The sequence below is a fragment of the Peromyscus californicus genome, unplaced genomic scaffold (genome assembly GCF_007827085.1).
Source record: "Peromyscus californicus insignis strain IS unplaced genomic scaffold, ASM782708v3 Scaffold_4__1_contigs__length_199733344, whole genome shotgun sequence".
Classification (NCBI taxonomy): Eukaryota; Metazoa; Chordata; class Mammalia; order Rodentia; family Cricetidae; genus Peromyscus; species Peromyscus californicus.
In genome coordinates this window covers 5,886,379-5,910,966 of record NW_026294562.1, presented here as the reverse complement: position 1 = coordinate 5,910,966, position 24,588 = coordinate 5,886,379, and the positions used below count along the sequence as shown (strand labels likewise).

General features: G+C 48.2%; 1 protein-coding gene across 48 annotated transcripts in view; it reads left to right on the top strand.

Moving 5' to 3' along the window:
- The first annotated feature begins 237 nt into the window (after window positions 1–237).
- The window catches only part of Tcf7l2 (transcription factor 7 like 2), a 193,476-nt gene continuing 169,125 nt past the window's right edge, over window positions 238–24,588 (top strand). For 7 of the 48 annotated variants that reach the window (XM_052762463.1, XM_052762457.1, XM_052762459.1 and 4 more), the window contains exons 1-4: window positions 244–972; window positions 1,225–1,291; window positions 1,522–1,646; window positions 13,434–13,502. In XM_052762463.1, the coding sequence (XP_052618423.1) occupies window positions 784–972; window positions 1,225–1,291; window positions 1,522–1,646; window positions 13,434–13,502 (450 nt within the window). In that variant the 5' untranslated portion in view covers window positions 244–783. Of the gene's footprint in view, window positions 973–1,224; window positions 1,292–1,521; window positions 1,647–13,433; window positions 13,503–24,588 lie in introns of all 48 variants that reach the window. The other 41 variants (XM_052762471.1, XM_052762466.1, XM_052762468.1 and 38 more) reach the window with 13 other exon arrangements.

The window sequence follows — 24,588 nt, the reverse complement described above, 5'->3', positions numbered from 1 at the left end:
CCCCCCTTCCCCTCCTCTCCCGGTCCGCATTGTCTTTCGGAACCCGCCCCCTCCAGGAGCGAGGCCCGCACCGTCCGGGCGCCCGGCTCGCACTCTGCGCACAGGCCGCACCCCGCGCGCCTCCCGCGGCCCCGGCCCGCCCCGCTCCCTCTCCCGGCGCCCAAAGGATCATTGTTGGCCGCCCCCGCCCCGCCCACCCCGGCTGTTTATTTATGCACACGTCACCGGGCTCGCCCCGCCCCCTGGCATCTCATTAAGGCGAGTGTGTTCCTCTCGCCCTGTCAATAATCTCCGCTCCCAGACTACTCCGTTCCTCCGGATTTCGATCCCCCTTTTTCTATCTGTCAATCAGCGCCGCCTTTGAACTGAAAAGCTCAGTCTAACTTCAACTCACTCAAATCCGAGCGGCACGAGCTCCTTCGGTGTCTTCGGCTTCCCCCCCCTTTGCTCTTATATCTGACTTCTTGTTGTTGTTGTTTTTTTTTACCCCCCTTTTTTATTTATTATTTTTTTGCACATTGATCGGATCCTTGGGAACGAGAGAAAAAAGAAACCCAAACTCACGCGTGCAGAAGATCTCCCCCTTCCCCTCCCCTCCTCCCTCTTTTCCCCTCCCCAGGAGAGAAAGACCCCAAAGCAGGAAAAAAAAAAAGTTAACCTTGGACTCGTCTTTTTCTTGCAATATTTTTTGGGGGGGCTCGCAAAACTTTTTTTTTTTTTTTTTTTTTTGCTTTTCTTCCTCCTTCATTTTTCTTCCAAAATTGCTGCTGGTGGGTGAAAAAAATGCCGCAGCTGAACGGCGGTGGAGGAGATGACCTAGGCGCTAACGACGAACTGATCTCCTTCAAAGACGAGGGCGAGCAGGAGGAGAAGAACTCGGAAAACTCCTCGGCGGAGAGGGATTTAGCCGATGTCAAGTCGTCGCTGGTCAATGAATCAGAGACGAATCAAAACAGCTCCTCCGATTCCGAGGTAGGAAGAGCCCCTCGGGCTGGCGGGGTTGTTCCTGCCGGTTCCCGGGCTCGGAGACTGGGGCTGGAAGGCGAGGCGGGTCGGGGTTGCGGGCGGCGGGCGGCGGGCGGCACAGACGGTTGCCCCGGCTGCTGACTGCAAAAACTTGTAACCGTGTTTCTCTGCACCCCTTTCCCCGCCGACCCTCCCTCCCCTGCACCCCCTCGGCGCGGCGATCGCCCCTCGCCCTCCCCACTTTGCCCCTCCGGGAAGGCGGAAAGACGGCCTCCGCCTCGCTCCGAAAGTTTCCGAGATAAATCCCGGGAAAGTTTGGAAGAAGGTGAGTGCGCCCCGCGCGCCCCCAAGACCGCGCGATCGCGTTCCCCCCTCCCCGGGGTCGGCCTGGCGGGTGCCCTCGCCCCACTCCCTACCCACCCTCCCCGAGTTCCCGCGCCGGCCGGGCCCCGGGGACGCGCGCGGGCCCTCGGGGGACACTTGCTAAAAAGTTTCTCCCGCTCTCTCCCGCGCCGCGCGGCCGCCGCCGTCCCCTCCGCCACCCCGCCATGTTAGCGGCCAAGAGGCAAGATGGAGGGCTCTTTAAGGGGCCACCGTATCCCGGCTACCCCTTCATCATGATCCCCGACCTGACGAGCCCCTACCTCCCCAACGGATCGCTCTCGCCCACCGCCCGAACCGTAAGTGCCACCGCGCTCCCCGCCCTGCCCGCCCGCCCGCCGGCCCCGCATGCCCTGCCCCTCCCCCGCCCCGCCCCTCCCCCCTCCCCTCCCCCCTCGCGGCCCGAACTCTCCAAACTTTTTCTCTGCCTTTTGTGGACTGGGTTTGTTTGCGCTTCGCCATGTTCTGGCTTTCCTTGTGCTTGCCTCGCGATTCGGGGAGCCTTTTCTTTCCCAGGCAGGGCTCTGTTGGGGTGGTGGGATGCCAGTCAGAACTTTTAATTTTTCTTTCTCTCTTTTTTCTTTTTTCTTAATTTTCTTTTTCTTTATTTTCTCTCCTTTTTTTTTTTTTTTTTTTTTGAGCTCTGATTTCCCCCCTCCCCCCTTGCTAGTGGTGTTTGTTTCTTGTCCCTGGGAAGAGGACTGTGTAGCTCTTTCTTCTCCCTCTCTTCCTTCCCTCTTCTGTGCGTCTTGGGCTTTCCCCAGTTTAACCCCTTGGCTGCTGGCTGGGAGGCCGGGCGGCCCGGGCCGCGCGGGTTCCCGGTGCCTCTGGCTCCAGGCGCTGCGGTGTAGAGCGCGCAGCCTCGGCCCTGCGGAAGCGCCCGGCGCTGTCCCCAGCCGGTCATTTCTGTAGCTTTCTAGTGGCGATCGCAGGCTCGCGGGCCTCCTGGCCCCTTCTTCCACGGGAAGGTCACACTTGCCAGGCTTGGTCCCCTCGCAGGCCCGGGGGCCCAGGGCGTGCTCTTTTCTGCAGACCCGGCAGGGCTTGGCTGCACCACGCTCTAGCTGCGAGCCGTGCGTGTTGGGAAGGCCCGTTTGGAAGGCTTCTGGGTTTGTGTGTAGTCAGGATGGCCTGTTTTGAGTGGACTTTTGTGTCAAGGGAAATTCGGTGCCTTCGGATGGGCAGTGGAGGCCTTCCTTTCCCAGATCAGCTACTGTGGGTCCCTGGGGAAGGGACAGAGGCCAGGGTGAGCGCTTTCAAGGAGGTGTAGGAGGCTTGGGGATGCCTCTCCTTCGGGGGGATCGGATACCGAACTTTGAGGGGCCCAGGGCAGCGCGGGGTGCTACGCTCCCCGGGAGCTCCCTGCGGCGCATCTCCGACACCCACCGCAGACATTTGTTCCTGCTCATCTCCTCCCCCGGGGCCTCTGCCCCCTGCCCTCACACTGTCCCCTGCCTCCTCCCCCTCAGCCCTGAAAAGCCTGGATTGCCGAGCTCTAGACACATCAGCCGCGTTTGTGCCGGGCTTCCCGGGGTTGTCACTTTGCACCTCTGGCCGTGGTCCCTACCTCGTGTTTACACACACTAGTTTTGTTTTTCCTTCTTCGCTCATTCAAAGTGGCAATTTGAAATAATGTGCCCACTATTGAGCCGTGCTGGGATTGGAGTCAGCCAAATCTACAAGTGTTTTTAAGCATTAAAATATTAACTATCAGGTTTGACTTGTTTTTTTTTTTTTTTTTTTTTTTTTTTTTTTTTTTTTTTTTTTTTTTTTGGCTCTGGCAGAATGGCAAGAGCACGCTAGACCGGTGATTTTTTTTTTTAATGCCTAGGAAAGAGAAACACTCACCACCCCCCAAGCCCCTAGAGCCCGTGCCTTCCTTGGACGCCGGGACAGACGTACAGCCTGACCTCCGCCCAGCAGGGCCCGCGCTTTCCGGAGGCTGCTCTGCGGCCTCGGAAGCAGCGCCTGGTATTTTTCTTGGTAGCTTACGGGATCTTAAAGAATCGGTGTGTTTGCAAACTAGACCCAGCAACATTCCAAAGTAATCCTGGGAATTTCCTCCTCCCCTCCTCCCCTTCTCCTTAGGATGCAGACCTCTTTCGTTTTATTTTAAAATCCACTTAGCCGCCCGAAAGGCCATCTGAATATTGAGCTTTGATGGCAGGCTTGTTGCCTTTCTTGACCCTTTCAAACTGCACGTCCGTGACCGCTGGCGATCTTGCCACACCATCGCTTCAAACCCACACAGTTGTGTTGTGCTGTAATTAGGAAACAGGGAAATTGTTAAAGGCAAATAAATGATTTCCCGGTGAGACAAGGAAGGCTCCCAACCCACGGCCCCCTTTGTGGGCTTTGTAAGATAGACAGCGTCTAGTTATTTTAATTGTGGACATAGCGGGTGGCCCTCTGCTGTGACATCAGATTGACTCTGAGAAGGCATTTCTGAACCCAGTAGGCTGTTAGTATTTGCGTGTCAGACATCAGACATCTTTGTGCCTCTTTCCTTTCCCTTACCTGGTAAGCTTGTGTGCTCCAAAATTGAAGTTATTTATTTAGGCGGCGGAGCGGGAGCGTTGGCAAGGAGCTGAGAGGCTGTTGATACCCCTCTAGACGCCTTTGGACGCTAGGGCTAGCTTGCAATTCCAGATTCGATACAGCCCCGGGTGGAACTCACAGGCAAGCCAGCGGTCCGGTCTGAAATCCTCAGGGTTTCAGGGTCTGGTTTTGAGTGGGAGTTGTAAACACAAATTAGGGATAAGCTCATTCATTCTCTTCCTGCCTGCTGGTTGGGGTGCTTTTTGCTACATTTTCTGTTACTTGTGAACAGTACCGGCCAAAGGGCCGAATCCTTTGAAAAATAGACTCTCTGGAACCCTGACTTCTGTTTTTCTGCTTAAAAATGTAAAGAATTAAGGAGTATCATTAAATCTGCTTTTGATGAATAATACATCATCTCTAGAACAATCTTTTAATTGCCAAAGAAGCCATAAAGCTTGATAGTAATGATTTTACTTTAAAACGACAAAGACTTCCTCAGAACATTAATTTAATCTTTACTCCAGTAATAGAAGTGGCTTATGAAGAGGATACATTCAGATAGAAAAATACATTAAGGAGAAGTCTAGTTAAGTAGATGGGAAGGGCTGGAAGGGCCAGTATTGTGATTCAGGTAACATTGTGTTCTAGAGAGTAAATACTGTTACAAGATTAAAGTCATCAGAAGGGGAAGTTTTGCTTTTCTTTTCTTTTTCTTTTTCTTTTTTTTCCTGGCTTGCAAGAAATGGGTCTATGGTGGAAGGAATTGCAGTAGGTGTGAGATTTCATTTTAAGGGTCCCCTCACACAGCTTCATCTACCCAAAGCCTTTGCTTTTCAGCGGAGCTGTTTGCTACTAGGTTGAGCAGATAAGTAACAGCATCTTGAATTCATTTTTGAACTTGGAATGGAGCATTTCAAGGAAACCGAGAGGGAGCCTATTCATTGAGGAGGTTTTATTTAGCCCGGCAACTTTTTTTTTTCTGGCTTGCCGAAAAATGGAAAATGAATGTTTTCGACTTTCTCAAACAACATAATCCTTCCTGACCCCAAAGATTGAGACCCTAGAGTGTGAAGGGTTAATGTTGGACCTTCCCTGTTGTCTTCCCACCCCCTACCTTCACCCCTGATTGTTTTGACAACACTTTTCAAAGTGTGACATTCCAAGCCCCTCCATAACAATGTAATATTACTGTAATTACACAGGTCATTACATTTTAAATAGAAAACAATAAAATGCTTATCGCCTTGAAAAGGAACAGGTGCTCTCAGCCTCCTTTCGTATTTATGCTAATTGTTTTCATCTCCTTCAGAAATATTTATGGCAGACATGTTTAGATTTTAATCTCAATGCAGCAAGTCTTCTATGCTAATCTCGTAAGTTAGGGTTTAATGTCTGGGTTCAGCATTCACCCAGTAAGTCATATTTTAATGATTATAAGTCTAATATGTTAGTGCTTTGCAGTTTGGCTTCCTGAAGCCCCACAAACAAATGTGAGGTTTAGGAGTCTAAAAGACTCATCTAGGAGAGGCATTTTGGGGGAACTTTGCTACCGTTTAGGGGACGCCAGCTTTGACTGCTGTCCTCTGTCTTTGAGAACAACCGTGCTGGTCCTTGCTTGGAGGGAGTTCTCCGCCCTGATTTTCTTTTTCCTGAGAGGGATTGCCTTTGGAGTTGCTGCTGGCAGCTACCTAGCTTTCTGTTTCTTAGCAAGCTGTGAAAAAGTTACAGGTAGGTTTCCCGGAGTGACATCTAGAATGCTGCTTTCTCTGTTAGTGGCATAGGATGGCTGCAATTCTGCACGCCATTTAAAAAAAGGGGGGTGGGCATTTAATGGTTATACCAGAGGCGATGCTTTTCCAGATTAGGGGAGAAGTCTTTTCAAGATCTGAGCACCTTCTCCCATCCCACAAGGTGCCCAGGTGCATACAAAAAAGTGTCTGCAGAGGCCATCTGAGAAGGGCTGGCCTGGCCTCCCTCCAATGCAGAGGGTAGAGGAGAAGGCAGAGGAGAGAGAGAGGATTTTGCATTTTGTCACATGTCACACAACAGGGGCTCCCAAATCACACTGAAAATGCACTGTAGAGAAAGGACAGCTGCAAATTTTTGTGTGGACGCGTGTTTAGGACCGTGACTAAAAACTCCCGAGGACCTTTCCCCCAGCTGTCTGGAAGTTATGTGGAAGTTGGTTTATTGGCAGTTAAGTATGGGACAACCTGGATTTAGCAGATGCTTTCTCCTGCACAGGAAGTAGATGACATTGTATTGGGGGCAGGGAGGAGACTAGGCAGGGAATGATTTACTCCCTTTAAAAAAATAATCTCGGAGTTGCCAAATAAATAAGCTTCCAAGGAAGTAGGTGCTAGCTAGCTGCCTAGTCTTGGTGGGAGTGGAATTTGATGATATCTTTGACCACATTTATAACTTTGCTGGCACATTTCAATGATTTGAAAAGGAGGGTTGACCATGATTCTTCAGGGTTTTGTTTTGGAGGTGTGTGTGGGGGTGTGGGGGGTGAATGGGTAGATGGTGGGTGTCTGAGTTTCTTTACGAAGTAGATACTGGCAACCATGTAAGTAAATCTTCAACTCGGATTTATAATTGAGCACATTTGTGAAGGAAATGGTTAATTTTACAACCAAAGGCAAACTTGCACCTCGACAGGCCTGCTGAAAGAAATGTGCCCCAGCCCTTTGCTGGCAACCTCCCCGAGTCATAAATCCACGGGCTTTATTTGCAGCCCATAACACTTATGAATGTTAAGATATTTGACGCCACGTTGCCCTTATGATATTCAAGGTCCGCAGACGTTGGCAGTGGCTCAGATTTCTCTCACTAATTATAAGCAACGAGATGGGGGGGGGATGCATCGCTAAAGCTGCCCTCCTCTCTCCTCCCACTCCTCCCACCCTGCACCTCTTCAGCCCCAGTTGACTGAGACAGTCATCTCCTTCCTTTGGCAGTGGACCTGTTCTTTGCCCTAAGCTATTGTTACACACGTTTATAAAGCACTTTGAGGGATGGGAATTCAGGAACCTCCGCTCTAACACTCTAATGCTCTTTTCAAAAGCAAAGTTGCTGGGGGTGTTTGCTTCTTTCTCCTTGTCTTCTGGTTCCCCTCTCTTTCCTTTCTTAATCCCCCCTCTTTTCCTGGAGACCACTTTGCCTATGTTGTGCATATTTCCCACACTACTTAAAGAAACCTGATATGGGAGAATGTACATTCATTTAAAAGATGTTCCACTGAGCTAGAAGGGGAAATATACACATTGTATAGTGTGGTAGTTAATATGAAGGCTTAAAAAGAGGTGAGGTACAGGGAGGAAAGCCTGTGAAAGGAATTTCATAGACAAGCAAACGAAACAAAACAAAACAAAAAACAGATTTATGTTGGGGAGCTGGGCTTGGGTGGGGGCACTGTGGAAACTGGATCCAGCCAGAGGTGCAGAATGTTTGACTGAGAATTGTTAAAGAGCAGGCCGTGGACAGGATGGACTGACTGCTTGTGTGGGACAGGGGGACAGTTGGGGGGAGGACCCTTAAAAACTATGTGGCTTTGCTCTGGAGTGAGGGACTGGCTGCCATCCTGTCTTTACCCATAGTGTTTTATCGGGCAACCAATATGTTTCCTATCAGTTACCCCCGAACATCTGGAGGTGGAGAGTCTGGCTGGAGAATTATCTGAGGTCCAGACCCAGCTGTGAGAGAGGTTTTAACTTAGTTTTAAAGAGTGAATTGTTTTGGTGAACATTTGGCAAAGTGGACCACATAGTGCTGCTGCTGCTGCTGCTGCTGCTGCTGCTGTGTGTGTGTGTGTGTGTGTGTGTGTGTGTGTGTGTGTGTGTGTGTGTGTAGAGCAAGTGTGGGGACCGCTGAACGATACAACAAGGCGAGTGGATGACTCTAGCATTTCTAGGCAAATACTTTCCCTCCAATCCAACTCAAACTTAAAGACCCAGGCTGAAAGGTTTCATTTTCTAATCAATGGAATGCAGAAACTTACTAGCCCTTAGGGATATGTGAATCCCTTAACAGCTCATTACAAAGACTGGGCTGTGGGATCTTTGAAGGGGTTATCAGGCACGGTGTTTTTCCGCTTTTCCCAGGATAGGCTTTTCTTCCTTAGGCACATCTGATTTTGTGTGGGTAATTCAGTCTGTTATATATTCTTTTCTTTCTTTTCTTTTTTCTTTTTGTCATGAAGTGATCTTAGATAGTTCAGGCTGCAGTGGGAAGACGTAGCTGTTAGTAATATCAGCTCTGAAGGAGTTAACAATGGCCTGCCAAAGTTTGGCATCATGAAAATAAATGTGAGGCCTGGTAGGCATTAGCAGGGCCCGGCACATTTACAGAGCTTAATTAGTACGAACTGTAATTGTTCATGGTCTGCCAGAAGAAGTAATACTCAGGAAAGCGGAGTCCCTCTCTTGCAGTCTCCAGTTTAAAACCGATAAATCACTTGCATATTTGTGTAGTGATTCAAATGGAGCTAAGACCTCTCCCATCCCAACATGTGGTAAATTGTAAAGTCAATGAATTGCAGATGTAGCGCTACAGTGAGATCCTCTAAGAAAATGCACAATGAATGGGAAAGAGTGATGCTATAAATATTTACTGAGAAGATAACTAGATTCCCCCGTGCTGGGCCAATTATGATGTACTAAATATATTAGTAAAAATGCTTGAAAAAATTTGAGAGGATCCGTGTGGGTCTTTGGGTGGGTTTGTTTGTTTTAGAAAGTGAAATAAGAGGCACTATGTTATTGCCCTGTCAGTTTTATTGAGCCAGGGAATCTCAATAGCGTACCCGTGGAAGGACACATGAGATCCACATTAATGCAAATTAATTCGTTATGAGTTCTAACTCTGGGACTGCTAAGCGGAGTAACGATGGCGCATCGTTCTGAGGGTGTTCTGTAGCAAGTGTTAATGAAAACTGCTGCGTTAAGAACATGCCTCAGCACTTCAGCCCACGTGCCCCTGTGTGCTAGAAATGTGCTGTAGCTTCACTCCCAGATGAAGAACTTTAATTATGTTTTGATGTTTAAAGAACACCAACTAGTCTCTCCTCAAAAGCCGGCCCAGAAAAGCCTACAGCTATCAGCACCAAGCTCAACCCTAGCCTGTCTTTGCCAGGGATTGTAGCTCAGGCAGGAAAACAATGAAGGAGCATCCCCGGTAGAGATGTAGAGAAAACTTTCTTGAAGCCATCCTCCCTCCCCCTCCCCCTCCCCCTTTCTTCCTTTTAGAGGATTTTGGTCTCAGGCAATGTTGCAAGTCAATACTTCTTTCCCCAAATGTGAGTAGGTGGATGTGTATGGAAGCTGTAAAAGTTAATGATCCAGGTCTGACTCATAGCTCAGGGTTTCAGGTTGAGGAAAAGGCGGTGGGGGGGGGGGGGTGGAGAGGAAGAGAAAGAAATTAATGAGGGTAAATAGACGTATGATGGACCGATGAGACAGCGAGAGAGAGCTTGTTCTAGGGTCTGAGGGCACGCGTTCTGTGGCGTGTGTTTTCCTGGGGTAGAATACCAGGAAGTGAGGAGGCAATGTCTTTGTTAGACTGTGGTTTAGGATGTTGCAAAGATTCTCTGTCTGGATCTTTGCAGGGATTATAAACCCAAGAATCTTCTAGGCATCCCCCTGGACCTCCTCCTGGATCTTGAGGCTTATCTGACACTTTCTGAGCAGGCAGCCATAGGATGGGTGGTAGTCATCCCAGGTCCTGGGCAAGAGTCGATTTCCCATTGAATGAAAAAGGCTGTCTACATGGGACAGGGCAACGTTGTGATGGGGTGGGCTGTGTTTGTGGGGCACATAAATTATCTTTTTTTTTTTTTTTTGCTGCCTCAGTATCCCCGAAAGGATGAGGACCTAAGTCAAGGTCTCAGATAAACTACTAGAAAACATTTTGTCTTTAAAGCTGGTGATGTGGAAATTAGAGTTCAAGTGAGCAAGTGAGAAGAAGGGAAAAGGAAAACAGACCAAGACCCCCACCCCCACCCCCACCCACCCCCGCAAAACCCAACCTGCTTAAGAAATTGATCTGATATGTTTGTGTGTGTATGTATGAGTGTGCATACACACACACACACACACACACACACACACACACACACACACACACGAGAGTGCACACAGGCGTGCAAACAGATATGAGAAAGCTAGGTGATTCATAAAATTGAAAAGTAAGTCCATGCCCTACCTCATCCTTTAAGTGACGTGAACTGGTGTAATATTTACTCTTCTCCCCATTGAAGACTGCTGTTTTGTTTGTGGCTTGGAGCATGAGATTCCTGTGGTTGACAAAGGCTGGTTCCTCTTCTATCCCTGGGTATCTCTCATCTTCAGTATCTGTAGCATCGAATTTAGAGTCAGTGGTAATGATTAGAAATAAAGCCAGAGGAATCAAGATAGGGTAATAAGGGAGCAGTTAGTCGCAGTGTTGCAAGCATCTACTTAAAACTGCCAACTCTTCCTGACTCTTCTGGACAAGTGGGGCCTGGTCGCTTGGGTGCTCTGATAGGGAGGGGTGTTTGACGGCTGTGACCTAGGAAGGGAACGTGTCTTTTTTTGTGGGGCTTCCTAGGAGGGAAGAAATGAACCAAGGACCCCGGAGTCTGCTGGCTCCCTGGACTGTCCAAGGGGAGAGGCACTTATCCTAGGCACAGGACACACCTACATAGGGAAGCCACAGGATGGGATGAGGAAGTGACTTGGAGCTTTCCAGGTGACCTGTGCAGAGTGTGTTAAACATGTGGCACCTGCTTTTTAATCTCAGATAAGGCATAAGCCCTCTTGCCCTGGACCTCTGTCTTCATGTACCCTTTCAAAACACAGAGGCCTAAGCGTGTTTTGTTTTCTCCTTCCTTATGGTGGGGGGTGGGGGGAGGGAGGCAGAGGAAGGCAGACAAGAGACCAGTTCAGTTTGGAATGCCAAGTTCTTATGGAGCATCTGTACTTTCTCTTTAAGAAGCTGGGCTGTAAACAAACAAGGCCTCTTCATGTTTTATAGGGAAGGCAAAAAAACTGTTAAAGCCTGTGTTTCAAAAAACATTTTTGGGAAAAGAGAGGGTAGAAACCCCAGGGAGAACAAGAACATTTGGTATTCTTTGCTGTCACTGGCTGGAGGTAGCCTAGGCTCTGAATTCTCTAGAACACAGTGGTTGGTGGTTGGGAGAAATCCTGCTTAGATTCTGAGGGAGTCTTTTGCACTGGCTGGGGCTGTGAGCGGGTAAGAGGGTGTCTGCTCACCCTAAGGAAGTTACATTGTTTGGAGGTGTTAAAACGATGTGAGGGTGACTGTATGCCCACATGTGCGTCCTGTGCAGGCACGCTTAACTGGAGGTAAATTGACTTGATTCTTGATGCAGGTTTCTCTGCCAGAGTCTTTAGAAACTTCCGTATATGTGTGTGTGTATGTATATTTTTACCATTTTAATTGCTGCATTCACTCCAGGCTCATTGGTGCTTTATGGGGAGGTGGTGAATGCAAGGATTAAGAATGGAACTGGACAAGTGAAAATTGCATTTGGCGTAGTCACAGTTTCATTAATTTATTCATAAGACGATGACTACATGAAATTATTTTCCAGGGCATATCCGAAGTTATCAGGTGTCCATTCAATTTTAATTGACAATGTAAGATTCCTGTGGTTACCCTGAGTACAGATTGCCTGGGGCTCCGCAGGGCTTGTGGGAACAGAAGCTTGGACAAGTTTCCATTAAGCTCTGAATTGGGCAATTGGAAAAGAGGAGAATAAAACCCTTGAAAGGAAGGACCAAGTTGTTACTGTTGCCTGCTCTGCGGAGGAGAGAGGACCTCCTCTTAGAGAAGACTTGTTCTCTAGCCAGGAATTCCAAACTCGCAAAGAGACCTGTCCCCCACACAAAAGTTGTTTTAACATGATGGAAAATTGTCACAGTAATGAGTGAAATCCCAGCTCCACTGACTGGGGTGGGTAGTTGGGGGACAAAGGGTTCAGACGCACCTTTCTTTTTCAGCCAATCACTTTGATGGGCTCCTTGAATGTGTGGGGGCTGTGCGCGTAGAGACTTAGTTTACTTTGTCCATATTCACTTGTATGAGGGGAGTGGTTTTATTGCTCAGCTTTGGCATGTATAGAGATTATTTTTATTTTTTCCCCAACTTTAGCTTGTCTTCTTTTAATTTGATTAACATGTTTTCTTAGGGTTTTTTTTGGGGGGGGGTGGCTGTTGACATCCTCTTCAAGTCCATTGTATACTAAAAATGGGTACTTATTACATTTTGAGTAATGTGGGTTTAGACTGCATTATTACAGTGTTGTTACATTTTAGTTCAGAATTTATGGGAGTCTTTTTCCTTTTTAAAAGAGCAAACAGACCCTATTGAATTCTCTTTCCAGGGAACAAGATAACAAATTAACTGAGATTAAAAGTCCACTGCAGCCCCAATGGTACTTGGAGCACAGAGGGTTCTGGTAACTTAGTTCTGAAGCAGTCGTGCTTACAGTTTGTGAGGATAAAGATGACAATGTAGGTGTTGATCCGAGTATTTGGAGGAGGTACCCCGACTTGCCTGCTACAGGAGGGGGTAGGCTATCTGATGCTTCCTCGTCTGTTTGAGTATAGTAATGCATTTCAGATAATTATTGAGACCCTCTCTGTGATTATTGGGTTATTTATAAAATGCCTCAACCCATGGTGCTAGTTTTACCCATTGGGTAGCATCCCACGGTTAACTTGTATCATTTGGGGAGGAGTCTTGGTGCTTTTGTAAGGGAGTTCACTTGACAATGGGGGGATGCGTATGGATGCAGAGGGAAAGACTGGGTTGAGAGTTGTGGTCCTAGGAGTAAGGCAGAGATTCACTGAGAAGTGGTCCTTCACCGACCTGGGGCTCTTGGGCAGTGCTTGGCTCCCACTGGGGGTAGCGTAGATTACTAGAGAGCAGGTTGTAGAGATGTCTTAGGCTCCGAAGGCTTAGTCATGGCCAAAGAATGTATAAGGTGCTGCTGGGTGGCCCCTGAACTCCACAGAGACCTTTGGTTTCCCAGAAATAGATTGTGTCTGCGAGCCAGGGTTCAGTTGTGAGAGATACAGGGGGTGGGGCTTGTACTTGCAGGCTAGTGGCTTCTTACAGCTCTCTCTGTCTTTACTCTTGCCTGTGTGTTGCAGACTCTGTTGACTTTTGCAGCACCCTGTTAAGTTTTCTTCAGCCTTCTGCTCAGCACCCACTGGCTTCCTTTGTGTCTTTATGGGCTTCAGTCTCTGCTGTCCGTGTCACTGATTCTCAGTCCTGCCCCTCCTCCTCCCCTTTTGTGATTATTGAATGGGTGCTTAAAAAAAAAAAAAACAAACCCCAAACCCCCAAAACCAAAACCAAAAGCAACGATTCAGATTAGTGTGATCATCTTATCCGTAATAATGAACGTCCACAGGTCTTGACTGGATGCCAGGGCGGCAGTTCAGCCTAGGGAGGTTTGTCTGCTAATCATGAACTGCTTAAGATGTTTTCTTGTAGTTTGTGACATGAGCAGAACGCTTTGATTTGGTTTCTTCCTACAGCTCCATTTTCAATCCGGCAGCACTCATTACTCTGCGTACAAAACGATTGAACACCAGATTGCAATTCAGGTAGGAGGCGCAAGAGATTCTGAAGCTTGAATTACCAATGTGTAGGTCTCTTGTGTCTTTTTATTCTCTGCCTCCCTCACCCAGATAATGATGATGGTGGTGATGATGGGGATGATGATGAGGAGGATGGTCATGATGATGGTGATAATGATGATGGTGATGTCATTATGATGATGAGATGATGGTGGTGGTGGTGGTTTGAATCATTGAGGGAGGTGGGAAGTGAAGAACAGAAGAAATGTTGCTAAAATGATTTAAAGATACGAAAAGCAAGATCAATCTATGTTGTTTAAGATTGTCTTGATCAGGCATTGTGGGGCTCAGAACCCATGTTGGGTATGGTTACTGCCTTTTACTGAAGGAAGGGCCTTGAGTTGGGAGGAAAACAGGTTGGCCAATTGTGAACAGGAAGAATTGAGAGAGGGAGCTGGTGAGAAGGCCATGTGACAGTTGGGAGAATTGTTTCCTGTGGATCAAAATCATGGCCAGTGGTGCTAAGATTAGCACTTTTGACCTGGCCATCCCGAAATGTTGATTTCTCTTGGGCCTCTTGTGTTGGAAGGAAAGGCGGCTTCTGATGAGTGTCCTGTTTCCCCGCTCACTAGTGCTTCCATTCTTTTAAATCCAAAGGCTAAACAAACCACAGACTAATGTAGATGTGGGGCTGAACAGAAGCCAGCCGACAGCGGCAGTGGGGTCGGGCAGACTAATGCGCTTTGTCTGGCGGGCTGGCCTTGCTAGGAGGGACGTCTCATGGTGTCCCTCACTGTACACCCACATCCTGAGTGTTCTCTGCGAACCCTTGGCAAGGAGGCTTTTGAGAGCTTTGTTTGGCTGTGATGTGGAAGTCTGGCTTAGGGCCTCTGAAGTTGCTGTTGGCTTGGTGAACGCCACTTTCTTGCTGGCCCTTTGGTAGGAAGCCTTTGCAGGTTGTTGTGTGAGTGTGTTTGTGCTTGTGGACATGCGTGCTTATATACGGGTGTGTGTGGTCATGTGTGCAGATGCACATGTGTGCAAGTATACATGTTTGAGTGCACCATGTATGTACATGGGTGTGAGGGTACACATAAATACATGTATGTACATGGGTATGAGGGTGCCTGTGTGGCCTATTGGAACCCCTACTTCCCATCCACCATATTGCATCTTCTTAGCTTTGCCATTTCAAACCTGTTTCAGCCTCCTTATTACTTTGAAATAGCTGTTTGCCCCAGGTGAATGGAATTATCCCTCCAGTGAGAGGCATGAGTCAGCAGGTCTTTGAAAAATGTGGTTGGTTCCTAGTCTTTTTGTATTTATTTCAAGGCTATAGTAGCCGGGCTTAAAAATATTTACGTTACCTCTGTGCTTGGGTAAGGTGCTGATTTTCTGTGTGTGCTTCAGGGGAAAAGCATGCCTGTTGACTTTCACTCTTCCACACCCAGATATTTTCACAACTGGTGTGTGTGGTGAGCATGAAGCTCCAGTTCTTCCTGGCACACTTCCTGTTGGAAGTTGCTTCCTTTTAAGGCCCAGTAAGTCTTGCTTTTGCAAAACAGTTTGGACTCAGGGCTGGGTTAGAGAGCAAGTCTAGACCCCGGCTCTGGGTGAATGGGTGGATAAACACAGTGTCCCCAGGCCTAGGGAGGCCTACTCCAGCACAGGAGGGCTGGAATCTTGTTGCCTGGGGTGTGGGAATTGTTGAAGCTGAATAGGACAGTGATCCTTATCTTGGTGTGGAAAGGCTGGCTGGGGCCATGTCACTGGGAGAGCAGCCCGAGACCAGCCCAGCTGTTGGCTCTTTACACCCGGTGCTGAAGTGCCCCTTGTTTGAAGACGCAGTTCGTCTTTCTCCAAACCACCTGGCACAGTGCGGGCCATGTGAAGCCCTTTCTCAGGAGGAAGATGGAGTAAATTACAGAGCTTATTGTTTGGAGGACTGAAACCATCCCTGTTCCTCCATGAACAGGTAGTATTGTTCTCCCCTGCTTCTATTTGCTAAGGCCTGATGCCCATGTGGGCAAACAGAGGGACATTTTATTGGAGTCCTAGCAGCATGCTTTCAAAAGTGTCCATTCTCCCTCAGTGTCTGCTCGACCAGCACAAGGCCGAGCCAAATGGCAGCTAGCTGTAGTTTTAGCGTGATCATCAAAGGATAAATGGCCAAAAACAAAACAAAAGAAGCAGAGGGAAAAAAGGCAAAGCTCAGACAGAGTAAGATTGTTCTCTGAATTCTCTGGGCATTTCAGCAGCAGCCTGGGTGGGTGGGTGGTGGGGTGCGTGGGGAGTGGGGGAGAGAAAGCAGCCTTGGGGTGGGGGGGTGGCCTCTCCTGGAGCACAGAAAACCAGATCTGGTCTTTTCTCTCATCCCAAGCTTAAATCCAGCATGATGTTGGGGCAGCCGTTTCTTCCCTGGAAACTTAAAACTGGCTGAACCTTAACAAATGCTGTATTTCAGGAGGAGCTGAGCTTGCTGCTCTTCCCTAAGCTCCATCCTAAAATAACCTGGTACTATGACACCGGGCGTCACATGAGGTTCATTCCTTGCCCTCCCTCCCTCCCCTCCTGTCATCTCAGCACTCAGCCAGGCTCACTGTGGGTGTGAATGGCCTCTGACTGAGTCTATGGACACATCCCTTTGTCCCCTGGTGTCAGGTGCTGTGCTGGGACCTTCCCCACTTTTGATTCTGTTCAGCCCTCCTTGGTTCTGAAAAGACAAGGGCAGCAAGAATGGCTGAGAACACAGTGCAGCTGGACCGAAAGTTAAACAGGCTTAATAATATGTACTGTACGGTTATTATTAGCAATGATAATAAATTGTTATTTAATTCTGTTGCGCGCTGTGTGTGTGTGTGTGTGTGTGTGTGTGTGTGTGCTGGTGATGGAACACAGGCACTCCTGGATGCTAAGTGTGAGCTTGTTCCCTGAGCACCATCCCCATCCAGACCATTGGCCTTTTAGAAGTGTCACTGAAACACAGCACAGTCCGCAAGTGTTTAGTAAGGAAGAGGATGGACTTACAAATGTGAGAACATCCAAGAGGCCTCACCCATGTCAATGTGCAGATGGGGGCTTGTGTGTATTTTCATATTTGAGGATATATAGCCAGTCTGGTTAACTTCATGTTACTTTGGTTTGAAAGCATCTTGAGATAAGCATGAAGGGAAAAGCATGACTGTGTTCCAATAAAGCTTTATTTATAAATACAAACACTGGCTGGAGTTGGACCCAGGGCTGAAGTTCACTGCGCTCTGATGAAATACTCTTAAGTCTCCCTTGTTCCTCCCTCTTCCTAGTGTTGTGGCTTTCTGTCTCCCCAACCTGCGGAGTAGAATGTAAATGGAATCGTCCAGTATGTATGGTTCTGTTGTTGGAGACTTGGTTGCTTCCAGGTTTACCCTATCCCAAATACAGGACAAGTAGTTTTGGACATTTTTTGAAGGAATGTCAGTGTCTGAGCATATTGTCCTACACTAGCAAATGCGTCTAGTGGTGGCGTTGAGGGGTGTATATGTAGCTTTGCATTAATCTTTTATAGGTAGAAGCCTGCCCAGGGAATGTTGAGTGTCATCTTTGAAATGTATGGTAATTAGTTGTGAGGAGAGTAAGTGGTATATTTGAGGAGGGGGTAGTGGTAAAACTGGAGGCTACTTGTAGATGTTCTCCTGGGTTGCCCCTCATGCAGGAGTTTGGCCTCTGGTCCTAGCTCTTAGGACCAAGTTCCTCCACCATCTCTGTTAAATGGTGATGAGCACTCACGCTGACTCAGGAGATTGAGCCCTAATTGCAGATGTGCAAAACCAGAGCCGCCTTCTGGGATGGCCTGCAGGTGGTTGTGCACACAGTTAGGCGTCTCTAGCTTCCCTGGAGGGACCTCTTCCAGCACTCCTACTGGGGCATTACTGCAGCCTCCAAGAGAAGTTCTGTAATCAGGGCGGAGGGAGACCCACCTAAGACCTTTCCCTGGGTTCTCTGAAGGGCTATTTGAAAACCAGTTAAGCTTTGTTTTAAGAGTATTTTGGCCAAAGGTTGATGTTTTAACACGAAGTCAGATGTGATTTAGGGGAAAAAGCACTACACCCAACAAAAACAAACTGTGTAGACCTTTCGTGGTTGTTTGCCTTTGGAGATGTGAAGTGGTTTCTGTGTGTGCATGCGCACTCGCATACATGTGCATGCTTGCGCCTGTGGTCAAGGACAGCTAGGACAGGACCCAGAAGAAGTGGACCTTTTCATTTGTTTGCACAGCTGAGCTGGGAAGACTTTGCAGGGAGGTTTGCTTTCCCTCTTGTTAAGCTTGCAAGATCTTGTGTGAGCTTTCCAAAGCATTTGGTCCTACCCCTCCTCAACAGGGGTTCCCTGGGGCCCCCAGGACCCTTTCGGAGCTTGGGTGCTTTCTGGAGTCACAGCAAGGATGGAAAGCTTACCCACCCCGATGTGAAAGGGTGTCTGGTCCCGTAGACATGTGAAGCGCTGTGGCTGGAGCTCCTCGTTCTGCTCACATGGTGGAGATGGCTAGAGATTAGTTTTAGAAGATTTGTTCAGAGTTTAAGGATGAGGTGGCGGCAATGTGTGTGAGGGTTCCTGGTTTTCCCCTAATTTGGGGTTTGGGTGTTGGTCTCTGTTGTGTTTGTTTGTTTGTTTTTGTTTTTGGGACAATATTTCTCTATACAGCCCTCGTCCTGGAACTTACTTTGTAGACCAAGCTGGTGCCGACCTCACAGAGATCCGCCTGCCTCTGCTTCCCAAGTGCTGGGATTAAAGGCGTGGGCCACTGCGCCTGGCCTCTTTTGTGTTCTTAATCTGTCCTCTTACCTGCTCTATTTCCTGGTGAAATACATGGATGTGCAGAGTGGGGATAAGTGGAAAGATTCCCCCAAATCAGTCTGTTTAAGCTAAGAAAAAAACCCTCTTATTATTATTTTTTTAATTTTAAGACAGTGTTTCATGTAGCTCAGGCTGGCCTAAGAGTTCACTACTAATCAAGGCTGCCCTTGAGCTCCTGACTTCCTGAGGGCGTGCACACCAGGCCTGGCCTCCAGGCTCAGAACTTGGTATAAGCACTTGCTGTAGATGTGAGAGTGCACATCCACTCTCCACCAAGAACGGAGGAGGAGCCCGTGTGCTTATGCAGAAGTGAGCTGGAAAGGTGTCACTCACTTGAGAGGTTTCCCGAAGCCAGTAGGTTCTAGCTCCCTCATTTAGGAGCCTGGTTCACCGGGGATTTAGATGTGAGTGAAACAGACAAAATCCCCTTGCTCTTAGCCACCGCCTGTGCTGTTTTAGATACTGTTACAATGTTCTGTTTTTTAGGTTGATTCAGTGTGTGTTTTGGTGTGTGTGTGTAGCTTTGGGGATGGACCTTGGTTTGCTAGTGACAACTACCTTTACATGCTGAGCCGTTATACCAGACCCGGATACTGGTTTCTAAGCACCATACCTTACTCTAAACCGGTGGTTCTCACCCTTCCTAACACTGCGACTCTTTAATACAGATCCTCATGTTGTGGTGACCCCCAACCGTACAATTACTTTTGTTGCTACTTCCTAACTGTAATTTTGCTACTGTTATGAATTGTAGTGTAAACATCTGTGTTTTCCAATGGCCTTAGGCGACCCCGAGAAAGGGTCGTCGGGTCGCAACCCACAGATTGAGAACTACTGCTCTGATAGACTTCCTGCTTAGTCCAAGATTCATCCTAGAGCTGTGTCCTCGTCATGGCCATTGTCACTTGTGGTTTAGGGGACTGAACCCAGGGCCTTGCCCGTGCCACGAGTTCCATCTCTAATCAGAACCGAGATTTTTCAACTACTAAAGGTTGGGAAGGGCAGCCTTAGAGTCTTCTGAAATCAATCCATTGATTATTTATTGGAAGCTATGACCTATTTCTGGTGCCCAATCGAAACTGAAGGCTGCAGATGTTCCCACGTGATAGTGTTTTCTCCAATGAGTGAGAGCAGACTGCCCTTCTATTTCAATGAGCTCGGCCAGGGCCTTTGCCTCCTAGGCTTCTGTGAAGAAGGCATTTGGTTCTGAAAGAGTAGCTGGGACAATGAAGTGCTTGGTGTGGGAGTCAGACAACAACAACAACAGTTAATAATAATAGCTTGTTTATTGAGTTCTGGTGCACTGGGCCCAGTGTTAGTGCTTTCTGTGGGTTATTCATTGATTTCTCATCAGTGTACGGAGGGGATCCCGAGCACTAGAGTTCCTGACACTATTGTCATTACCCCCATTTTGCAAATGAGGACGTAGACACCTGACATGTTATTTTTCCCGTGGTCAATTAGGACCCTAACCCAGGCCAGTGTGATTGGAGGGAGGCTGCTGGCACAGCTTCATGCTAAGCTGTCTGCGTAAAGCCATGCTCAAGGCTAAGGATGTGGCCCAGAGGTGGAGTGCGTGCCTTGGGTTGGGTTCCCGGCACTGAAAAGACTAAACAGAGGGCCTACCTGTTTTTGAGCCATGGCTACCATCCAGCTTCCTAGACTATACAGATGGCCCATGGACCTGTGCTGCAAGCATGTCCTGGACGCTCATCGTTGGGGGTTCCTGTTCTGTAGGACTAGGTTAGTGTGTCCTGAATCTGAGCCACTATCTCCTGGGAACATCTTGGAGAGCTTAAGAAGACTGGGATCCCGTCCCAGGCTCATGTTCTGTAGGTCTGGTATGGGCATCTGTGTTGATAGTTTTACTGTATTATTGAGTAAAGCTAGGGCCCCTCTCTGGGTTGATGGAGAACCATGAGTCCAAAGCACTGGTTCCCAATTCTGGCTGCACATCACAGGTGCCTGAGAAGTGTTGAGAACAGACCTCAGACACCTGACCTAGACACCTCGATTAGCATCCTCTGGGTGTCCCTCCTGTCTAGCATCTGTTTGGTAAAAGCTTTCCAAGTGACTTCAGTGAAGCATAGTTGAGGCACTCTGGCCTTAGCATCCCGGAGTCTACAGCAGCTGTGCACATGTAGTTTCCCAAGACAGCTGTGCACCTATAGTCTTTGTGGTGGACGAAGTTGTACCAGGGCCTTTTTTGGGGGGTGGGGGCAGAGCTAGGGGGGAGGCTGGCTTGTTTCTTTGAACTTGACTCTTCCTGCATAGAAAAAAGAGGTGTCTGCATTCAGGGTTCTACAGATGTTGTGGTCTATGGAATGGTAGGACTTTGTTTCAGAAGGCTCTGAACAGGGAACCTGTGGTGACCACTGTCTCCTAGGTTAGAACCTGCGGGAAGAGGTGGTATCGTGGGCAGCAAAGTGGAGAGCTGGAGCAGAGGCACGTGGCAGCCTCCTGTTCCTCACACTGGCAGGTCACGCTGAAATACAGGTTTGGACTGTGTTGGTCTGAAGCTGGGCTTGGGCATGTGCCTATCAGACTAGCCGAAGCTGATGTTGTCTTCTGGACAGAAGAGCAAGAAGAGTCTGTTTGGATAGGTCAGGAAAGTGAGTGATGCAGAGAAGCAAACAGGCTTCCCTTTGCCCAGGTCCTACACCTTAGTGGGAAGGGGGCAAGACAAGAATCGAGGGGCCTAGGTCAGCTTTATTTTTATGAGCGTCTTGCTTGAATGTTGTATTACATGCACTCTGTGTGTGCCTGGTGCCCATGGAGCTCAGATAGGGCATTGGATCCCCTGCAATTGGAGTATGGATGGTTGTGAGCCACACAGTGGGAGCTGGGAACTGAACCGGGGTCCTCTCCAAGAGCAACCATCTCTCCAGCTCCTACGCCTATCTTTTTAAGTACAAGTTAGCGTCTTGACTCTAAGTCAGCAGCAGCTGTCCTGAACTAGCCAGACGGACTAACCCGGACTTCTGCTCGCTCTGTTTGTGGTGTGGCCTTCGCACCTGTTGGTGTTGTTCACCCAGAGGCCAGCGTGCATGGTTATTGAGAGGATGGGCTAGGGTGCAGGCACAGTTCTAGTCTTTGACCAGAAAGTGAAAACAAGGGTCCTGCCAGCTGTCCAGTGTCCCCATATGGGCCACAGCGAGTGTATATGGAGGCCTGGGCTGTGGCAGTCAGCGGCTACTTTGCTCAGTATAAGAGAAAGTTTATAGGTTTTGCTTTCTGTTATTTCTGCTTTTTATAAAGTCCTTGACAATTATGGGAGCTGTTTAGCTGAGCACCAAACTTTCTAAATGGGTTAGAGCCTTATCAGGCCTGACACTTCATTTGTTTCTAGAGTTTGGTTGGGACAGCTGGTATCAAGTCCTAATCAAGCAGATCAATGGCTGCTGTTTCTTTTTTTCTCTTTTTGCTGGCTTGCCATTGCTGGCAGAAGTCTTATTCTGGAGGGTCCCACCTTGACCACTGCTCACAGTGAATTTAGTGCTTAATCACATTGGAAAAGAAAGTTTCAAAGTAGCTACATGTACTGTGTATCTTATTATAGAAAGAAACATCAGAATCAAAGGTGTGTGGGCTCTTTTAAGCATCCTCATAAAACCTTAGCTTTGAGGCATGTGTTTAGAAAAGCGTTGGTTGCAGCCCAGTTTCCATGCAGGCTGAGGGCTGGGCTGCAAACTGTCCAGTCTTTGCATTGGTAGTTAGCTACAGGAGGTTAGGGACGGGGTGAGTGACAGATGGCATGGGGCAGCATAGCTCAGGGTCTCTCAGCCTTCGGACCGATGATATTGTGACCCAGCTAGTTCTTTGGTGCAGGGAACTGTCCATCCCATGTTGCTACTTCTGGCCTCAACAGAGCTCTCAAAGTACTCCCAGGAATGATCCGGTGCTCCCTGGGGGTCAAAGTCACCTCTGGCTGGGAACCACTGGCCTACTGTTCGAGTTTAAAGTTGTGTGTCTGTCCACTGATACTGTGGTAGCCTCCCACCCCAATGCCTTTGCATTTACTTTAAGGGAAACAGAAGAATCAGCAGGGACAATGAGGGTGGAGTGTCATAGATAGCCTGGGCTTGAGTCTCAGGCATGCCAAGCTTCCCACTCCTGATTTGTGAAGTGGGGAAAATGGTGGCACCTGAGGTGGATTCCCGAAGGCTGTTGAGAGACTGGACGGGACAGGGTTTGGTGTGGGCTGGGCGCTGCAGTGGTGCACAGGAGGGTGCTTGCTGAATGCAAGCTGCTGTCTTTGCCACTGGCACCGACGAGGCACGTGTTTGCAGGCCTGGGGTGTGATGGCTTATCCTGACATGCAGTGTATATTTTTTTATTTGCTGTCAAGAGCCTCACACATGATGAATTTGATAGCCTTGGCCATCTTCACTGGGTAACGTAGATTTATGACTCCTGTTAGTTGCTGTTTGCATTTGTCTCATGTCACTTAAAGGTTCTGCCTCAACTCTGTGAAATTTGGTAAGCATGCAGGCTCTTCCTAAGGGTTGGGATCGTTCTTTGCTCATACTCATGTCCCAGTAGTTGGACATGTAGTAAGAGGGCAAAACCTTGAGTGCTTGCCTAGCATGCATGAACATGGGTTCAATCCCAGCATGGTATAAACTGCATGTATAAATGGCCTGTAATCCCAGCACTCAGAGATGGAGGTCATCCTCGGCTACCAAGTGAATTCAAGGTCAACATGAGCTACATAAGATCCTGCCACAGACAGACAAACAAACCAATTAATCAACCATTGAACCAAACCACATCCAGCTGAGCAGAAAGGAAATAACATATGAGTGAGATTGGGGTAGGTCAGTGTGTATTGGAAATGGCAATGGAGTGCTTTTCCAGATTTTTGAATAATAGCCCCTTTATAACATAGAAAGTCAATAATCATTTGTTTATCATCTACTGAATAATCTGAGTGGGGCATTCAACCCCTCTGTCAACTTGATGGGTTTTTCGGTGTGACGTCAGCTGTCATTAGTGCTGATGTGTGCTGCCCTAATGGCCGTGGGTGCCATGGCTTTAGTGAGTAGCCAGGTCTAAGCTGGTTTGCATGTCTTTGACTGCTTTCCGGTTCTCAGAATGTGGAGGTTCGTTGGCTGTTAAAAATTCTCTTTGCATTTTTCTTTTGGTTATCTCTTTTTAGATGATAGGTAGTGATGTCTGTGGAGTCATGCCATACCTTTAGCTTTGACAGCTGCCAGTCATCCTCGGAAGAGGGCTTTGCTACATGTGGGTGCCTAAGCCACTTAAACAAAGCCAATCCCTGCTGCTCTCTAAGCCTGGTGTCTCCCTAAGTTTTTGAGGTTGAGATGAAGCCCCAGAATAAATGGCCCTGGTTGAAAGCTGGACAATTTCCAAGACTTGAAAATGGATGTCTGTGGTGTTTGTCCATTGTAGTGGGGCTGGGAGATTCTTCCCACTGGGGCTTTGGCAGAGACTGCCCTGTGTCAATAGTTTCTCAGTTGATCCAGTAAGCATTGCTGATGATTGAAATTGAAGAATCGCCGGGACAATTCATCTTGAGGAGCAGAGAGCATCGGGTGTGAGCCAGGCTGTGGGGAACAGACATTGACATACGGGCGGTCATCAGACTAATTGTTGTTTGAATTACCTGTTATGATCCAATGACAAATCTGCCCCGCTCCTGTCACTGGAGCAGAAAATGTAGCTTGAATTGGCGTGATGTTAGCGAGTGTAAACTGTACTTCAACAAGATGGATAAACCCAATTATGGGGCAGACCTGTAGAGAGAAAATCCATTTAAATCTCGTAATGTTAAGCAGAGCTGTGTTTAATTCATTTGGACCAATTTGGGGATGATATATGAGGGTTGGTGAACATTCGTCAAAGGGGTGACCGTGGGGGAAAAGTGATGTGCTGGGCTGTGGCCACTCTTGTGAGGCAGCTGCGTGTCGGCCTGCACTAATGGCGGAGAAACAGAATGACAAAAAGATGTACTCAGTGCCGCAGGGGACGGTACTGCGTAAATGAACCAATAAGGAAAATACACGAAGCAGAAAGGGGATCTGCCTTTCCTGAATGCCACTGACAGTCAAAATCAGAAAGGACTGGAGGGCTCTGACGTGTTTCCAGCCCGACACCCTTGTGGGCTTCCCTGAGCCTTGTGATGAGGGACCTAGGAAAGTTCATTCTAGGAAGCAAAAGAGAGGAGAGAGGAGAGGAGAGGAGAGGAGAGGAGAGGAGAGGAGAGAGAGGAGAGAGAGGAGAGGAGAGGAGAGAGAGGAGAGAGAGGAGAGGAGAGGAG